At 36.5% G+C, this 21,370-nt stretch overlaps 1 protein-coding gene across 4 annotated transcripts in view; it reads right to left on the bottom strand.

Annotated features, from left to right (window-relative positions):
- Positions 1–86: 86 nt before the first annotated feature.
- LOC124632778 (slit homolog 1 protein) overlaps positions 87–21,370 on the bottom strand; it is a 34,627-nt gene continuing 13,343 nt past the window's right edge. For 2 of the 4 annotated variants that reach the window (XM_047167742.1, XM_047167756.1), the window contains exons 2-3: positions 9,456–9,497; positions 87–2,989 (exon numbers count right to left, since the gene is read on the bottom strand). In XM_047167742.1, the coding sequence (XP_047023698.1) occupies positions 403–2,976 (2,574 nt within the window). In that variant the 5' untranslated portion in view covers positions 2,977–2,989; positions 9,456–9,497 and the 3' untranslated portion in view covers positions 87–402. Of the gene's footprint in view, positions 2,990–3,931; positions 4,198–9,451; positions 9,498–21,370 lie in introns of those variants that run through there. The other 2 variants (XM_047167748.1, XM_047167765.1) reach the window with 2 other exon arrangements.

Genomic DNA, 21,370 nt, shown 5'->3' with positions numbered 1-21,370 from the left:
ATATTGTTTTACTTTCTCCTTATCTTGGTTGTAGATCACAGTGTAAGTGAGTAGAGGACACCATTTTCGGTAATTAAACAAGAATATTAGTGTTTAATTTTTAATAATTTTAAGTACAAGATATACCTATCAACTAGTTTGTATAATATATAATATGTATAATCTTAAATTAATTTGTTGTAATTTGACTTCTTTTGTTACGTTAATATTCAGAAAGCGCTAGATTCATAACATTGTCGCGATTGTTCGAGTGATCGTAAAGGCACTGTACTAAGAAATGTTTGTTAGATATGTATTCGGCTGTGACTAGCGCTTACAACTATCACTTAATGCTTATGTAAGAGTTAACGCAGTTGTTAGTAAAGAGTTTTAACTCCGACATATGTACGTTTGTTCTGCGGCTCAGACGGCCTCGGGCACGATGTTGCTGTGGTGGAACGGACTGCTCTCGTACGACATGTTGGACGCGTTCACCGTGACGCTGTGCAGCGGCGTGTAGCGGCTGAGCTTGGGCGTGGCCGGGCTGGCCAGGTCCTCCGTCAGCTGCTGGTACACCAGCCCGCAGTCCTTCTTCGTGCGCCCGGCCTGGCTCATGGCGGCGATTATGGCACTGTTGTATCTCACCTGCTGGTTTCTCTTATTGCATGACATCACCACCTTGCCAATCACAATGAGTAGCAGGAGGGCGCCTAAGATGGCGATCGAAATTGGCCACAAGTAACCGTAGCGGCCGTGCTCTTCCTCAACTGTGGCCGCTTGCAAGTACAGTGTCTTTGTTGTATCCTCATTACTGCTTTCGTCTTCAAGTAATTGGATGTTAATGTTAAGATCATTGACGGGCGCGGGGGTGCTGGGACGAGCGGTGGTGTCGTTGTTCTTCTCAATGAGTTGAACTTTAAGGTTGACGTCGTCCTCGTCTCCGTCGTAGTCTTCGCTGGCGTCGTCCTCGTCTTCGTCCTCGTCCTCGTCGTCTGCCGCGTCGTCATCATCATCATCATCATCCTTGCCTTCGTCATCAATCATGTCGTTATCTAAGAGAGCGTCCTTTGGAGAATCCACTTTACCGTCGTCTAAAGTTTCCTTAAGATCGAGATCGCCATCGGGGTTAATAGTGTCCCAAATCTCTTCATTAGAGATTGGCGGCAGGGGTTCTACGGCGTGGACCACAGCAGTTCCGCAAGTCTTACGAGTGAGGAACTCCCAGCTGTAAGTGCCGACATCTTCGTCCTTAGAGTCCTTAGCGAGGTTAGCGATGTTGCCACTTCCACTGGAATTGGGCGACACTTTCTTGTTGCTCAACCAAGTCATAAGATTCTCAAAGTCCCGGCTGCATGCAAGAGGATTGTTGCTAATATCTAATGCATTAAGTTTATTCAAATGGTCAAGTTCAGTCTGTTTAATTTCAGTAATGTGGTTGTGCGAAACGTTAAGGAATGTCAAGTTGCTCAGAAGCGTTGGAGAGCGGTTTTTGTCTGCCTTCCACAGTGAGGTCAATTCAGCGTGGCTCATGTCCAGATATGTAATCAATGGAGTGTGAACAAACACTTCTGCGTTTAGTACTTTCAACGGATTGCCCTGGAGGTATAATTTACCCAGTTCCTTATTTTTCTCAAACACTTTCGGTTCCAAAGTTGTGAGTTGATTGTAAGACAGGTTAATCTCGACCAATTTGGGGCACATTGTGAAAACTTTAGTTCCAATGGTTTTGATTTCGTTGTTAGACAAATTGATCACAGACAAAGCAGAGAAAGTCCTTAAAGAATTGTCGTAAATTTCCTGAAGGCCACAGTGTGACGCGTCGAACAAGTAAATATTAAATTGATCAACGGAGCACTCGAATCCTTCAGCGGGTAAGTGTTTCAGTTTAGGATTGTTAGAGATTTTGAAGATATCCAGTTCAATATTTTCTTTGATGAGTATATTCGAAATGAAATCTAGATCGTTATAGGAAAGGTCAAGATAGTTAAGTTCTACAAGTTTGTGGAATGCTTGGTTGTGGATCTTTTCAATGTTGTTGCCACTGAGATTGAGATTGGCAATGTAAGTCATACCATTGAACATAGAAGGTCCAACGAATCTAATGTTAGTTTGTCCAGCGTTAAGAGTAAGTAAGTCGGAGATCTGTAGACCGTAAACGGTATCCACAGGGTTCTTTGAGATATGGAGTGTAGCGAGCTCGTTGTTTTCTGAGAAAATGTCATCTGGCAACGACTTGATATCGTTATCACTGAGGTCCAGCTCCTCCAAGTCCAATAGTTTCTTGAATGTGTTAGGATCCATGTTAGACAAGTTGTTGCCAGCCAAGTTCAGGTACATCACACCGGGCATGTTCGTGAATGTGTTCGCGGCGATGTATTTCATGTTACAGTATGAGATATCAAGTTCTTGAATTGATGACGTATTCAAGAAATAATCTTGTGAGTCCGCTGCAGGGAATTTAAGAGGATTATTTGACAGCGTAAGCAGTACAAGCTTTTTATTGTGTGAGAACGTTTCTGGGTGCAAAACCTTGAGTTTATCATTTGATAAATTAACAGCATACAGATTAGGAAGGCCGTGGAAGGCATTTGGTCCAACAAAATCGATCGAGCTGTTGACAATCTTCACAGTTGTAATCTGGTGGAGACCAAGTTTCTTGAAAATGAAGTCCGTCAACTGAATAGGGAACCTCGGGTCAGCATTTTCAATGACAAGGTCGGTGATGTCATCGCCGAACTTCTGTGTGCCGATTTCAAGACGATCGCACTTGGCTGTTCTGTATCCTTGAGATACAGTGCATATGCAGTCCCTTGGGCACGGTCTGTTCTCATTGTAGAGGACTTCCTGGTCGTCAGCCGTGTCGAACTCGTCGTACTGGAACAGGAAGTTGTCGGCGTCTTCCTTCTTCTTGCTGTCAGCGACCTTGTTGACTGGCTCGCTGAGCGCCAGCGCACATACTGCCAGGAGCAGAATCAACTCCCGGGACCTCGCCCCCATCTCGTAGCGAACTCTGAAAACAATCAATACGTCACATTATAACTGGGCCGACTAAACTATTACATCAATTATGACATTTATCAACACACACGAGGTGGGTCACGTTTACAAATAACAGTATAGTGGAACAATGGTTTCAACAACTTCTTTTTGTAAATGCGTTTTTGGCAAGCTAACAATACAGTAACATAACGTTGTTTCTCCCAGAACAATGAAAAAAAACATTCGCAAATAGTCATTTTGGCTTTTCTTTATGCTAACAGATACACGTTGGCTTGTATTCATCTAAACACCTCATAATATATGGATGAACGTGTCATGGTTTTTTGTTATATCGAAATGAATATTTTCTGTTGAGCCTGCCCGCGCCCTGTTAATTCGATATCACATTCCTGCATGTAGGTACCTCGATAGTTCGTGTACTCAATTAATACACAGCACATGGATCACAGATGTTGCAGCTTTGTTCCAGTGAAATCTTATCTGCGCTTTGTCCATCTGTGCGCGTGAGTCGTGACTTTGTGAATGCGCACACGTTTATAATAAAAGGGATATTTTATCAGCTTACTTTGTTTTAAATAAATACTTATTGAAGGATACAATGACTAATTTTCTTCTCTGGTTTCATGATAAGAGGAATAATTAAAGAGATAAGTTGGATGCGGTCAATTAGATATGCCTACCTACATTTTGAAAAATACATACTTACTATGCAATTGAAATGGTCAGTATGGGTAAGTAAAGCTTTAATAAATACGGTACATAATAATAGTGACATTTAAAGATATATTTTCTTATTTATCTTCTAATGTTTTTAGTTTTGCTAATATATTTGGTCATTTATTTTGCCAAACGTAAAATAAATGTCATAAAAAGATAAAAACATACATTCCAACTTTAACATTTATTCTAAGACTCCAACTTGATGTATAAATTGATAGTATCTACAACTTACATTTAGCTTTAAGCACCAAGTGGTCCGAATCTCGTTTATATCAATAGATATTATTAATACATGTAACTAGACAAGTTTCGCACTAGTTTATTGTAGAAAGTCGCACTTTCACATCAACCACAACACAATAAGTCACGGCACACAATAACGTACCAAATTATATTGACTGTTTATCTGCGCACGGTATGCAAGGAATATATTTGTCTACAGATGCTAACGTAAATGACACGAAAGGTTAAACGAATGCCGAATGTTTGGATGCGTGTAGCTCGGCGCACGACCGCCAACAGACTAGCTACGATATATATTTTAATTCGCGACACCACAATTCGGAATTTTGGGGCGATGACGATGATTCACGAGTCGCTAAAACATTAATTCGCTGTTTGTTTACAAGCCGAGGTCAGGGCGATCGTAACGTGGCGCGTCGATAGTCTTGCCGCTGGCGTCAGTTCCTAACATCCTAATGTGCTGAAAACATTCTATTGGCTATCTTATCAGTGGCTACGAGCCTGTAGGTACGTGAGCACAGGTCATTGATTTACCTTTAGTCTGTAAGGTGAACGGTACCCAGTGTTGGCACTATCAAGTTGACGCAACCGCATCTCAGTCTCCGTGATAACTGATAAGATAGTGAACGAGCTCTCCGATACACAAAGACGACATTAAAATAGATGTTGTTTGTTATGTTTGTATTGTTTGGCAAACGAGTTGAATGAGTTCAGTTGAGTTGAAATATTTTCACGGGTCTTAGACTGAAACAAAAGGTATTCCAATCTACATACCTAATGATTTTCCATTCCCTACGAAAAATTAATATTGACACTCCCATATCCAAACTTTCTAATCACAAAACTCATAACTTAGTAATCACAAAACTTAGGAATAAATCGTAATTGAAAACCCTCCTCCTTTGTTATTATAACAATAGTGTTTCATTTGCATATTTCAAGGCGGCGACGAAACAAAAATAGGCAACAATCACTGAAAATATTGTTGTTATTAAGTTAGGGAAAAGTTTCATCGAAGGACATAGTCAACAACTATTTGATTCATGGGTAGGGCTGAATACTTATTACTAATTCTATAGTTTTTGCTTAGTCAGTCACATTCTAGTGAAAAACATTATATAGTTACATTGCTTTTATTAATTATTCAATTAATAAGGTTATTAGCCTACGCATCGAAGAGGCAGAGAGGTACTTTTATAACGAAAATTATAGCTTAGTACATGCTATCTTGTAAAAATATTTTGCATCCTTAGATCTCATATAAGAGGCAGATAAGTTAATCAGGCACGATAAGCATCATGTTCAAAAGAATAGATGAAAGGCGCCACTCCAATCAAGTGTATTATCTAGAATCTAGATTATGATCTTTGGATGATTAAAACTAAGCTATTTTTCAAAGAAATGCTTTTAATATGAGGAAAAACATATAGTAAGCAATACTGTCGCGCTTAAAGTAGAATATAATGTTGCACTTCGTAGAAACTTTTATATTCTTAGCTGAGAATCCGTTAATTTACATGTATAGGAATGAAAACGATTTATAATCACAGGAGACGGATCTTCTCCGTTCTTAGATTACATATATTATTACTTTATGTACATTATATTTCACTCTCTTGAATACAGATACACTCGTACGCGACAAATCCTCCTATATTAGGAATACAATTGTCTAGCTAGTGCTTTGTTAATTCTAAGTCAGTCATGAGATTATATGTCACTAGCCGTTTTCCCGCGGTTTCACCCGCGTCCAGTGGTAACTACTGCCCGTACCGGGATAAAATATAGCCTATGTTACTCGTGCATAATGTAGCTTTCGAATGGTGAAAGAATTTTTAAAAACTGTCCAGTAGTTTTTGAGCCTATTCATTACAACCAAACAAACAAGTTTTCATCTTTATAATATTAGTATAGATTACTCGCTAGATTTGCTACGGATGTCTTAAGAGGCAGTAATTAACAATAGGCTGCAAGTGGAAACCTCTGTGGAACATTATAACTCTTAGCAAGCTAGTCTCAAGGCAGAAGAATCAAAATAAAAAGGAAAAAGGGAATATCTTGGAAATTTTCAACATTTTATCTGTAAATATACACCTATGTCTGGCCAGCTATAATAATTTAAACAGATTCAAATAAGGCTGCTTGGCTGCTTACTAAAGGGCCTTGTGTTTCCTCCCAATACAAATTGAGCAGGACCTATTGAAAGCTCACAGATTATGATCTCTAACACAAATATACCTACTTATGTGTCATTATTTTGTAACTAACAAGTATATTATGCAATACATTTGCTCTTGTTGAGATAGGTTAATGCTTAGATATGTATGTAGGTATACAATTGTTTATTAAAAGAGGTCAGATAATAAATTAAAAGATCAATTATGTTGTCAATTGTTGCAAAGATAAGAGGAAGCAAGAAGCGTGGAATTAAAAATAATATAAATAAGTAAGTACGAGCTGTTAATTGCATTGTGCATGGCAATAACAAAATAATTATTTTTAAACAATGACAGCTAACCCACTGCGTTATCAGTCGATGCAGATGTAACGGTCACGTTTGCGGTAAATCCGGCAAAGGGACTTACATAAATGCATAACTAAGAAAAAACTGACATCATGCAAAGTATGTCGTTACGTTAGTCTAGCAAACGTCACAGACTTTCGTCATTCACATAACTTGGAGGTCACGCAATGTCCATTCAACGCGCCGTGGACGCGGAGACGGATATTTATTGAGTCCATCCCTAACATTAATCATTAATGTGTATTTGCATGGCCAAGATGGCTTTACGAACAATGTCGAATAACGATACCGAAAGCGACTTGAACGCATCGTTGCATATTAAATATACGCAGTTAGATGAATGATTTCGTTTGCATACAATCGCCGGCGGGGGCCGCCCGCGCGTTGTGACGCTAGCGCGCGTGCAAAAATGCACAAGCCTTGCCTGACAGACTGACATATTATAATAATCCTGACCTAAATTATTTATGACGTCATGCATAACAAGAATTCATTTTAAACTGTAACGAGTTTTTTGCTACACAAGTTGTCTTTGGATTTCCCCGTCGCGTTGGTGATAATACGTGGATTTTCTAAATGGATGTAATTTTTCGCAATTTTCTAAGATGTGTCATTTTCCGGGACATTCTTGGAGTCTTTTAGTTTTTAATTTGTAGAACACATAACTTACTAGATTATCCTGCCAACAATAGCATACTTGCCATAAGTCTAGATTAGATAGCACGGTGAAAGCTTGAAGCAAATATCAACAATGTTCAGCTTATTCTGTATAATTCCTATTCACTTGGTGGCTAGGTCAGACGTGATTTACTGACTAACGAACACTATGAATTGTGTGGATAAGCAGCACAACGTCTGCAATATTCTCTGGTATACTTACTACTCAGTATACTTCATCTATTCATTTCTATCTCTCTCCGGTCTTGTCAAATTGTTGTCCCATCGGGCTATGAGAGTGAAGGAATACAGTGCACCTGTGTCTGCGCAGCTGGTTGATCTTCTTTTATGAGAACAGCCGCCGTGGCCGCTAATCGATTAAGGGCGCTATCTTAATCGATTAGGATATCACTTGATTTCATCAGATTATATATAGATAATATCGGTAACGATTTGTCATCATCATGATGCAATACCGTTAATTTATGGCAAAAATACATAATTAACCATTTCGCAATAAAAATAACCAATTCAAAAACCAGATTAAATTCTTGCAAGCTAATGTGTCCTATTAGTTTTTTGATGTATAAAATATACAATACACTTACAGGTAAACTAAAATAAAATGCTGTTTAAGAAATTCCCAGATCGGTAGTTATTCACCTAGACACCTAGACACCATTCTTTGATGTACATATCCACCTAGATTATACTTGTATGTTCTTAATTTTTTTATTAATGATAAAGGCACTTTTGATAAAACTAATTTGCAGTCCGGAGGCAGTAGGTACTTCACCGAATGATCATTTTGGTTTTATTTTCTTGGTTCTTATAAATATCATATTTACAAGGAACTAGTTACTTTTTCCAAGAAGTTAAAAAAATACCATACTTGCCTACCTATATATCGGCGGGAAAATCAAAAGATAATACCGAGTACGGAAATGATTAATACATAGTAGATATAAATAAATAATTCATGTGAAGTATTACGTTACGTTACAGATAAAATTTTCCCCTCAGCATATCTGCGGACTTATGCACAGCGCTGCAGAATATCCTATTACAGTCTCCTGCGCAATATGTGTTTACTAGCGATGACAATCACTGTATTTCTACGTTGTTTACCTATTTATTCCCTTACATGAAGTAAGTAATTTCTAAAAATAATGGAATATTCCCCATACTAATTCAGAATCTTGGTGCTTGCTGTGTCTCATGTAGAGCCCAGTGGTCCTAATTTGGTTGTCTCGTTTAAGTACTATATGATATTAGTAACATTGACAGCCATATAATGATTAATTAATTTCAGGTTAGTAATGTCAGCACATATTTAAATTAAGGGATTTTTTACAGTGGTAAATGTAATAAGATTTCAAACATGGCTGTGCTTCAGCTAACGGAGCAAATGCATTGCTATCAATCGGGCACAAATCCAGACTCCCTGTAGCTTCTTGGAGATTGTCCACAATAGAACCTTATTTACCTCATGCTGGGTAGTCGCACTTTGGTTTACTTCACATAATGAAGCAGCCGTGACTTCTGTGCTGTTCGTACCTAGTGCCTGCCTATAGTAGTCCCTAACTATAACGAATGGTGTACCTATTAGTCAGAAAAATAGAGTAGGGTAAAACTACATACCTACCTACAGTTTAAACGGAAAAACTCATGTAGGTACGTATATTTATATCCATGTCGTGTTTTATGTAAAGGAAAAACATTTCAAGATTACTCGATGCTTTATGTATGTACTTATTTGTTCATAATTATTCCTAGTTCTGTATCTTCGTATTATGTAACTACCGTGATTTACACGTTCTACAAGATCGTCGTTTACAAAAAAATGTTAGACGTAAGGTACAATAAAAAATAAAACATTTGCTAAGTATATCTGATGAGAAACACGATGTAACCTCCAAGATATATAATAAATAGATTTTACGTATGTAGGTATATATATCACTGAATTGACGTAACATATTATGCAAATTAATTTGTTATAATCAGCTCCTACGTATGTTATTAAATATTGTTCAGTTAATCGAGCTGAATATTCGAATTATCTTAATAGGCAATAAATATAGTTGTCATAACAATTATTTATAGGTATAGCAACACATGTAGGTTATAAATGTTGTTTATTGTAATTGTTTGCCTTAGTTTTCCTCTATTTTACGTAGGCACTGCGCTTACAAAATGACTCGACAACTCAGTCCTAAATTACGAGTAAGTTGTAAACCATTCTTTATTAGGTAGGTAGGTTTTTTTAACCTTTTGCGTTAGACCACTAACTGAATTTATTTCATGACCTAATAAATAATCACGTACCTACCTATGGCCTCGTTCAGCTATTCAAGCACTCGTCAATTAAAATCTGTAACAAAAACAAATGAACATTAGTGTCAAGTCATTGAAAGTACCACAAAACAATGAAGTTAGGACATTTTAGTTTCGTTTTTGAAGTGAGTGTCAGTACAGTGGTTCGGCTTTTTGTCATGACTAGATAAAATGAGGGTTCTTATAGAAGGTACCATAACTTCTAGACGTTGAGCGAATTCAAATCAAGAACGCTTGCATTGCATATGGGTCAATAGATGCCAGTTACAAAAATAAAATACAAATTTAAAATGAATGAAACAGATGGCAAGGGTCACTGGCCAAATGATGAACATCGGCCAGTGTACCGATTATTATATCGATTCATATATCGATAATCGACTACGTGCACTTAAATTATATCGATGCCTCGATTCTGAGCACAGGATAGGCGTGGCTACTCGAGTCACAAGTACTAAGACTTGTTCTAGCCTAGCCGGACTGCATCGTGTTCTAACTTGAGGAAGGAATATGAAACGAAATTTAATTGCACATTCATTGGGTTATTTTCATGCGGGTGTAATTATACACTGCTATAGTAAACAATTCTTTAGCTTTGTAGGTAAGTGTCGATGCTATTGCTATGCATGCAGACAGTTTTACAGATTTTTTCCTGCTAACATTTGCATTGTGTTCTGATTAAATATTGTCGGAAGAATGTACTGGAGGTAGAGGAAGTGCCAATGGGTGAATCTTGCGGTCTAGTGTTTCTAAGAAAAGCCTTTTAACATCGTACCTAGTAGGTAATGGTTAGAAACTTTATGGTATCGGACTCTATGCTCTACTTTAAGGGGATTGGGTAGGTACATGTAACCACCACCTAATGAGGGCTACCGCGTATGAAATCGCCGCTAGAGGCGATTGTGTAGCGTGAGGTCTTCGAAACGTCAAATGCCACTGTTTTGTTTTTGCGCGAGGGTTTATATTTGTAATTAAATTAATATTGCGAATATTTAACAATACTCACTGCTTTGACACTCTTTAATCTTTCGGAAACTTATGTTCGCATTTCTTTTTCGAGCAAAACGGCACTGCGCAACACTGTGGCATCGCCAATACGTTCACACCATAGTTCTATTGTATTACATAAGATCTAATATAATCATCTAATGTAGATATAAGTTTTAGCGCTCATAATACGAACTTTGATTGCCATAGTTTTAGACCTCACGCTACAGTTGCGCCATCTGGTGAAACAAAAAACGGTAGCCCCCATTGCTTGGATTTTGGTAGAAAAAAGTCGCTTAAGAAAAAATATTTTTAAACGAAGCTACAACTGAACAATGTAAGGTTAAAAATGTTAGTTTTCTGTCAAGTCCATACCTACCTAAAGAACGTTTGTAACCACAAAAAGTAAATTGGTTTGACGTTACCGAAGCCGGAAGTAAGTCATCATGAGAATAATTTGGTGAAGACCACGTTGATCATTTACCGATTAATCGAGTCAGTGGGGACGTCACATCACAAGCCACAGTTATTAGCTAAACCTGCGCCAGTCTGCGTTCGCCTTGAATTCTGAATAAGGTCGTTAAATGTTGCCGTGACAGGAATTATAATGCACGCCTTTGCCTACCGTTAATATTCTACCAAAATGGCCGCCTAACTTAGTCGATTCTGATTGCAGATAATATAATCGACTACGTTAGGTGCTCGTTAAATTGTCAAAGCAGCCGTAGTCTATTACGTAATTCATAGATTTATCGCCCTCGTGAGTATTTATTTAGCTACTGATTTTATTTGTTGATTTATGAGATATATTGTTAGGTACCTACATGGACAAGATAACACAACACGTTATAAATTATGTTTATACCTACACCAAAGTATTGTATTTAAATATTTGTAGCTTCACAAATGTGTGAGATATAAATTACACTCTTAAGTGACGTGCAAGTATTTGTGTCAAAATTGGTAGAAAAATAAAAAAAAACAGTCTATGCAACGGTACAAAACCCAAGCTTCCCTCCACAACTGCTTGACTAAGTTTCCATCCAGTGGAAACAACTGGTTCCCAATAGCCTCATTTCATTTATCGACACATTACAGTGCAGAGACCGACAGAAGATCATTAAATTAAATGAAGCGTGTGTCTGTACGCTGTGCCTATCCATACGCCTTATGCGTACTATTTTGATTCGTTTCCAATATGGCGTTGTGGCCTAGTCTCACAGACTAAAAAGGCTTTGCTTATTATACGTCCAGACAGCTCACAGCGCCTTAAAGCTTAGTTTTTATAACTCTATAAAGAAAGTTGGATCTCTTTGTTCGAAATTCAACGGTGACACAGTTTAAAAGGTCCTATTATTTACTTGAATTATATTTTAAGTCTTTTCTTTGTGACATTACGTTTTATCACTTGTTAGGATAAATTAAGGAAATGACGGAAACAAGGCAGTTGTTGTGACAAAGCAGGAAAAAAATAAATTCTTTGTTGTAGTACCTATGCACGGTTTTTATCACTTCAGTCGTTGTAGCAGTTAATTGGACGAATTTTACCTATTATGTCGTTATTTTTGTTCTAACAATACAAAACCGCAACAAAAAACCTCGACCACTTCAATACACGCTTACCTACAGGTATGAAACAGAACGAAAGGTTCTTGAACACATAAGTCATTATTTAAAAATACAGGCATAACATAAATGAAATACAAAAAACTGATTCACTGGCACCGAAACCGTGCCTTATCGCTTCATACATACATTTTCAATTTACCATACACGTAACAACATTCCTTAGCTACTGAAATGTTACCTATTGTTATATAATACCTACATTTATATTTGGAACGCTTTTTATTGGACATGTGTTGTATAAAACAGCTGACGTTAGCCATTTTAAATCCACCTGCCGTGTGAGCCTTGAAAAGTTTGGAATCATTAATTTCAATAATCGAGTCATAGCATAGCCCTTAATATACCTTGGCAAAGAATCATTATCGTATACTAATCGATAAAGATATTTATGTAGTGTCAACCACCTAAAAGTAAGCTAAAAACGTTACTAGATTTTATTACAAGTAAATGTAAATAAAAGGCAAACCTTTGTCGTACATATAGGCTCCTAGGACGCGGAGGACTGAAGGACCGACGCTGAGATTATGAAAATGCATAGCTATAAAGAGACAGTAGGATATTGAGAAACCGTTGCACGGAGGTGAGTAAGATGCGTGCAGCGACATGAAAAAAAAAATATTTTTGACTCAAGCAAGGAGGACCTCAAAAATCTTGGAGACAAACCTTTTATGGGTTTAAACGTACTGAATGTAGTGATTATCCTACAGTAGGATTATTCGTTGTCGACGAGGCACTTTTGATCCCACCTGCGAACCTAAGTCTTGTTTTCGCTAAACGTAACATAATAGAGTGGTTTTTCGACATGATCACATTACATCGGCGGCCAGGTGGCAGCCTTAAATATATTATTACCTAAATAAATGCAAATGAACGTAACGTCGGCTTGTTTGTCGTCCGCGGTTTGTGCGCTGACAGACAATCGCAGACCTTGTTTTCACGGTCCTGTCTCGCTGTTATTCCTTGAGTATTGTAAATTTTTGCACGTGTTTATAATGCGTAATGTTTTATTTAGGCCACATAAAAATGTTTTATCTAGTTGTATCTACATAATAGTCACTTAAAAGTACCTATTTACACTTTGCAGTTAGATAACTTTGAACAATTGTCAGGCACCTTGAGTTATCGTTGCAAAAACGTTGTCTTTGATAACGCCGCGGAAAAACATGGCTGCCAACACAGAGACTGTGTCACGGTAGAGCGTCTCAAATTAACTGAAGTTGATCACAAATATTTGCTTCAGATAATAATAATCAATGCAAGAGTTTACATGACCCACATAAACGGTCCTTGTACTTAATAAGTGTAGAGATGTGTAGCTATTTGTGTGAAAAACTGTAATAATGCGCCACCTGGCTGCGCCTGGTAGTAAGGACATCTGTACGCACCAGGTTCGACCAGACAAACCTGTTGCTTACAACTTTGAGACAGCCCGACGCAGTTGCTGTAATCGGAAACACGATATTCATATATGTACTTTATTAGTATAAAATCTACATTAAAAAACAAAATGTAGTCTGTTGACATAGAATGGTATTCTCGAACAATACTGTATAAGTATTAGAAGGCTGTTTAAAATATTATGTTTCATTTACGATTTAGCTTAGATTTCTCTTAAATATTCCCCGAAGGTACTACAAAGACAACTTTCTCTTATAAGCAAGTACATTCCAATGTTTAGTAGCTTTGACTACTAGGTGGAATTAACATTCTAGAATAGGTATATACCCTACTACATCATTCTGAAATATTCCGTCACATATAACTTGAATTTTCGTTATTGTAAAGCGCTACTGAAAAATTTATGGCAACTGTAAAATTTATAAATCCTCTGAAATTATGTTTAAAGACATATTTTGCTGTACTGGGGTTCACCATTATTTGCTTTAGATAATATGTACCTAATTAACAATGATATAATTATTGTGTAATTATGTTATTGTAAATATCACTTAAGACTTGTTTCCTTATGGGTAGCTATTCCGATAGTTAATTGTTTTCCCTATTAGTGATATTACTCATATGTATTTGATTTGATATTATTGGAACAATGAGAATAAATGTTGACTAATGTGTTTGATATTATTATGGTTCCAAATCCATTCAAAAATAACGAAATATCCTGTAAATATTGCAACACAGTTCGCAATTCAAAACATTTGGGGCGAACGCGCGCTTTCGTGTGTACAAACCACAGGCAGGCTAGCTTTAGAAATTTAGTTGGGGAGTCACTTTACATCAACAACGCACGTGGTTAAGGGGCAGAACGAACGAAGTACGAAACCAACTGTTTGAATCGCCTTTACCTAGCTTATCGTTTTATGTTTCATAAAACAATTGAAGTCTATCAAGACCAATAAGTTTAATTGAATAAGTTTGGTATGGTTAGACCAAAAAAATTATCAGCTTATTTTTTCGTGGTAAGTATGCGAATATTGAATGGCCATTGTATAAAAATAGAAATACAAATGAGTTTATACTACATACCTGCGTAGCTGGGTATAAATATGTATACGAGGAAAATATTAACGCTTGCTAGGTACGTTACGGGCAGTAGCGTCGAAGTAGCTGAACAATTCTTATTTTTTTTAAGTGCTAACAACGCAAAGGGCAACTTCTTAACAACGAAACGCCAAAATTTACGTAACATCCTAAACTTCAAAATAAGTAGATGATTACTCTGGTAAGCTATCAACAACAATTTGATTTATTCAAAGCTAGTTTTGAAGCTAATCTATACTAATATTATAAAGCTGAAGAGTTTGTTTGTTTGTTTGAACGCGCTAATCTCAGGAACTACTGGTCCGATTTGAAAATTTCTTTCAGTGTTAGATAGCCCATTTATCGAGGAAGGCTATAGGCTACTTTTTATACCGGTGCGGGAAGTAGTTCCCACGGGATGCGGGTGAAACCGCTGGCAGTAGTACATATACATTCAAATGCTTAAAACACGTCTATTTATTTTTATAAATACTTAGGTTAACACGATCGTTTAAATTAAATAATAATTTGGAGCCCATTTAAAGCGGTTCCCAAGCAGCTGAAATTCGATCCTTTATGATTTCCTGTCTTCGTTCAAACGGCTTGAATTCTCCGTACCAATTAAACTGAGCGCCGTGCTAGCATGTGACCCGCTTATAATTACTATAGTAATTTAGAACACGAAGCAAATACCTGACCTCCTAAGTACCTATATTAAACTTCTGTAGAGTATATAAAGGGTTTATATATAGTATATAGCTATATACCTATGGGCATTTTTACATAAAAGGGGTTCAGACATATAGTAGCATCATTTATTTTGTCTTTTCCTCCTAAAATGCAGTTGAAGAAATACAAAGAATTATAAAAGCTGCATAATTAATTTTAAAAGTTTTGTGTATTAACTAGAAACCTCGTGACGTAATAATTTATTTTTGCTCCGAATGTCATTGATCGAACTGGATTCTTAGCGCAATTCCTAAACACCTGCACGGCACATTCATATTAAGCATTTTGTTAATTTTCGATTAAAAAATTTGTATCAATTTAAACTTATTTAATTTAATTTTAACACATGACACATACGAAGTTGAAGTACCAGGAACGCATAAAATGTATGAAGTAATCGCAACAACTATTTTCCTATACCCAGACAGCTGCCACGCTGCGCATACATAGCTACGTTTTCTATGTGTTTCCGTCATCGCGTCGTACAAAGCTTGTACGTTTCATTGTGTCCATAAATGCCATGGCACCATAAATCGTGGTCCATGAAGCGACATTGTACTATACTATAATCACGTTATACATAGCACTAAATCCAACGGGACATTGACCCATATCGGAAAGGTTAAATGATAGGTTACAGTTTTACGTGCCAGACGATTGAATTTTCACAAAGTTTTATTAGTATTTTATCGTCTTTTTGTTGTCTGGTGTAAAAAGCTTGTTAAACGACGTAATTCTGGGATGGTTCATCATCCTCCGAGCCTTTTTCCCAAACTATGTTGGGGTCGGCTTCCAGTCTAACCGGATTCAGCTGAGTACCAGTGCTTTACAAGAAGCGACTGCCTATCTGAGTGCTTAGTGCGAGTTTTCGTGAATTTTTTTACGGACTCACGTGAGAGCGCGTATACTAAGATTTGTATGCAGTGTTGCCAACTTAGTGGATTTTCCACTAATACTGGTGGTTTAAGTCCCCTATTTAGTGGCGAAATGTTGAAAGTACTGCGGGTCAAGTAGCGAAATGTAAGTTTTGTGGTACAACTTTAAGCGAGTTACTATGGAGATTTGAAGTCTCACGGAATGTCAAAAAAGCATCTACAAAACAAAAAGGTGAACGACTACTATATAATTATATTAAGTACTCATTCATTGGTCAAATGCGTAACTAAACAATTTGTGAAACTACTACGCCGATTATAATTTGTGAAGGATTCGGATCGGGTCGGATGAATTGCTAAACAGATGTAATGCTTTGTCTGTTTTAATTTTCTATCGTTGCCGAGTTACATCTTTGGATGATTAAATTGTTTTAGGTTACAATAAAATATAAACAATATTTTTTTAGTGGTGAATTTGGTGATTTTAAGTGTGGGATAAATTTTTGTTAGTGGTTTTCTGGTGGTTTTAAAAGTTGACTCTGGTGGTAAGCTTCTACAACTGTTGGCAACACTGTTTGTATGGAACAAAAACAGGTTCCAATTTTTGACACTAGGTGGAGCTGTTTTTGTTCCATACAAATCTTAGTATACGCGCTCTCATGTGAGTCCGTAAAAAAATTCACGAAAACTCGCACTAAGCACTCTGACCTCCTCAACCCAGTTACCCGGGCAACCCGATACCCCTTGGTTAGACTGGTGTCAGACTTACTGGCTTCTGACTACCCGTAACGACTGCCAACGATGTTCAATGACAGCCGGGACCTACAGTTTAACGTGCCATCCGAAACACAGTCATTGGTGTCTAAGATATACTTAGAAAGTACATACAAACTTAGAAAAGTTGCATTGGTACTTGCCTGACCTGGGATCGAACCCGCGCCCTCATACTTGAGAGGTTGGTCCTTTACCCACTAGGCCACCACGACTTTTTTTCGTTGTTGTTCGTTCGTCTGAATTCTGGGATGGTTATGGGGTTTTTAGGTTTTTCAACTAGTTCTGTGACCCAGTAGACCGTTTCAGCTTCTTTGAACTGTTATTACTAATATTACTATTACACAAGATTGTTTGTTTGTTTGGCATGGTGGATTTGTGCGTTGAACGTCATTCAACGAAATTCAGATTAAGTATTTACATTACTGCTGCATATTTTATGAAAACAAGTTATTGTTATTGGCGTTGTAAGAGTAAAAAGTACCGAAACTCTGATGAAACAGTCGAAGAGTCTGTGTTGCATGAATTTTACAGATAGTCGTGAAAAGTGACTATTAAAAGAAGTTAAATATTAAAAGGTACCTAACAGATTTTTGTTTCAGGCACACAAAAGCGTGTAAAATAAAATAATTATTTTATTACATCCTGAAGAGTATTTATAGAAACTTTGTATCAACCTTAATTGATGTTTTACAATTAAATGTCATCTGGGTCACAGCACATCCCATGTTGGCGCGAAATTAACTCTGCGTGAACATAAAATGGCGTCGTGTTTGCTTGGCGCCTTTATTGCCTTGTCTGATTATACGAAACTTACTTAATAGTGACTAAACTCGGATCGTGTGGTTAACACCCACGTTTTGTATAAACTTGGTGAGTAGGCATTGTTTAAAGTTTCATTAGAATTAGGACATAGAGGTTTTATATGTCAAGGAAGACGATGAAGGAGTTCTTACAAAAATTGAATTATTTTGATAATAGTGTACAACAAAAGATACCCACAACAAGTTTAATGAAATAATTATTTAAAATTCAAAAACAGTACGCTCATTAATGAAACACCAGCTTAATATGATCAAAGTTATCATTCAGGCTACAACCAATTGATTGTAAGGAAATCATTAAAAATGTTTATCACTATATGATAAAAAGTTCTTTAAATATACATTTGATTTGATTCCTAGACTTAAGGAAACGTATGTACCTTCTAGCTCTAATATTATTTGAATGCCACTCCAATTATTTTTTTTTGTGAAACTACTGCACTATCACCGAGGACCGAGCACGACTGAAAGGTCTCTTCAGGAAGTAAACAAGGCACAAACAAAGTATTGTTTAGAATAGAATAGAATAGAATAGAATAGAATTTATTTCCTTTTTAAATACAGTATACCAGTACAATATTTCTTATTCTCTAAGTTCTTAATTAAAACGGTGTTTAATTATTAGGTAGGTACATTGAAACGGTAAGCGGTACATTCTTAAACTACCTAAAAAATATTTTGTTACATATTACTTACTCGTAACATAAATGCCACCACAACTATGCAATTCAATTAGATAATAAAATAATGTCCATTGACGGTATACAAGAAAAGTTCTTTACCTCCCGTGCTAGTTAAAAACTGTGTTACGGCAAGGTAAGATTCTCGTTATAACATGAATTTGCAATCGTAACGTTATAAACATAAGACACTCTTTTCAATGTAGTGGATGCCGATAACGCGTTAATGAGTTTAGCGTAAACAAGTAGTACAAGCAAAATAACTAGACAAACATGTTGCGATTTCCTTTTTTTTTTTTTTATACATTTTTTTTTTTATTTTTTATTTAGTAATAATAAGAAATGGAATTTAGTAATATTAAAAAATAATAATATGTAATTTAAATACCAGGTAGTGCATTAAACAATAGTATTCTATTTGAATCACAAGTAGTGCTTAGTCATTCGTTAACGCCATTCTCGCCAATTCCATCCAATTGAAAGTTACTGTCTGGTGATAACGCCCGGAACACTCTTATTTTGTTTCAAGCTTAGCTATAAAGGCTAAGGAATACGATCAACACTTCACTATAGAGATATAGAGGAAGAATGTAGACTTTGAAGAGTTTGCATAACTTCATTTCAGAATTGAGAGCTATCCAAGATAAAATATATGAGGTACTTAGCACGTGCTAAGATTATTCTATTCTCTGTCTAGATTTGCAAAGTTTGACTGTTGCTAAGAACTAAAGTACGCCAACAGTTCTAGACAGTTTAAACTGTGTGATAAAAACATGGTTAAACAATATCCGTCTTACCACAAAAACTTTTAAACGTCAGTTTATGCCTTGTCTAAAAAAATGTCAAATTATGACGTTGACATATGGTTCATTTTGCAGCCAAAATTTTATTAGACAAGCGTAAAACAGGGTTTAAAGTTTTTGTAGTAAGGCCATATCTCTTTTGACGTTAAACTGACATGTGTCTTTTCTGAGTCGGAATGTAAATATAAATTACAGCGAGTGTTAAAAGCAAAGAACCTAGTCTGAGAATTGTACACGATTGATATTACCTAAGTTCTTTAAAATCATACTTCTTGATTAGCAAGACATGGTCATTCAAGGCATGGTCATAATGGTGAAAAAGAGGTTATTATCTTTTTGCTGACAGTTTTATTACTGTGCATGACCGTACCACAACTTCTATTGTTAGTAATGCACTTAAATTTATTGATTCTATTGTTTTCGTCGCAGCAGTTACTGGAATAGACCAATTGGCTAATCTGTATTGTTGTGTTTAAACCTGTTTGTGTGGTGTTATGAAAATCGAGACAATTTCAAGCGTGGCATTAAGGCGGTTCCACATTCCTTAGGCATAACCAGACAACTTCGAACATTAATACGTAAATAAATTGTAAAGGCCTATTGCATTTAAAAGTGTCAAATTCCTATCAGGACAGTTCACAAGACGATAAAGTCCTAATATGGTGCTGTTCTCTGCCACATTACAGTACTGGCACTAAATAACTTGAAAATAATGATATAAGAAGACGCACATCAGACCTCCACGTAGAAATCCCCGGCTGTCCCACTTCTATACTCCTTACAATCACTTATTTATCGCGTCATAACTACGGCTAGCATCAGTTCGGGCTTATAAACCCTTTAGATGCTCAGATTTATTCACAGTAATAAAATTTCTATTCATTCTAAAGATATTAAATACGTTTTCTATGGGTGTTCGATACTAACGGGCGGGCAGGCTCCCACGCTCAATTCTGATCGTAGAATTAGTACTATACAGTTCATACAGACAGTTATAAATGTTATTAAGTACTTTTTGATCATAGTCAAACAAAATTATGTATGGAAAATTACAGATTTTTACCAAAAGGTGATTAGCTCTTACGCAAACAATTGAATATCTATTTTTATGACCAATGTATGTGGAGACAAAAATAGCTGTATTCTATCAATTAACTGTAATCGCTACATCGCATCGTAGCGTTATTGACCGATATAACAACAATAGTTTATTTTCAGACAACAACACCCACACTTTCTTCTTTTACACCATAAACATGCGAGGACATAGCCTGCTTTGTAACGTGTCAAAAAGGCCAATGTACCTGTGAGATCTATATACTATATTATATATTCAGATAGGTACGTCTTTCTTACATGTAACAAGATATATAACTTTGTCACCTCCGCCTTTTATGTATCGCATATAATTCAAAAGGCGCCAAACACTCAGACACTAATTTGGTCTCCCCGAATACCTACGACTCGTATATCTTCCTGAGGTCATGAGCTGAATTGTAAATCTACACATTATTTACGATGATTTATGCTCCGGCGCAGGTAGGCCACGCCTCCTCCGTAACTATCTCATGCATTTCAAATGTTCGTGTTAGCACTAGTGGGTTCAAAGTTAGCTAATAATATGCTGACATTTAGATAAAGAGATGAAGCTATGAAGCTATATTTGAAGCCTTTAAACAGGCAAGCTACATGAAATCTATAGTAAGCAGATTGACCTCAGATCTAAAGTACCTATAGACATAATTTTAGTGCAAAAATTCAATTAATATGTAATAATTTTAATGTAAAAGCCTAAAATATGCAGTCTCGTATTGAGCACCTCCTGCTGTTTTGGAGGTCGTCACAAAAGAGTTTATTGACGCCGATAAACCTCTAGTAGGCGTGACTAAGTACATTCAGTGATCAGTATTATTTGTATTTGAGCTGATATAACAAATGATAACGCCACTTATCTGGCGTGATAATAGCACGGGCTGGATAACTAGATAATATTGTAGGTACGGGTACAGCTACATGTCTAGGTGTTATTATCGATTTTAAAGAAAAATAACTTTCTCTGTCAAAATTGATAGTGAGACATTTCTGATACAGTTTAAATTGATAAAGAGATGAACGTAGTTGATACAGATCGTAT

Source organism: Helicoverpa zea, chromosome 1 (genome assembly GCF_022581195.2).
Source record: "Helicoverpa zea isolate HzStark_Cry1AcR chromosome 1, ilHelZeax1.1, whole genome shotgun sequence".
Taxonomy (NCBI): Eukaryota; Metazoa; Arthropoda; class Insecta; order Lepidoptera; family Noctuidae; genus Helicoverpa; species Helicoverpa zea.
Note: the sequence above shows the minus strand (reverse complement) of the source record. Positions and strands in the feature narration are given on the sequence as shown.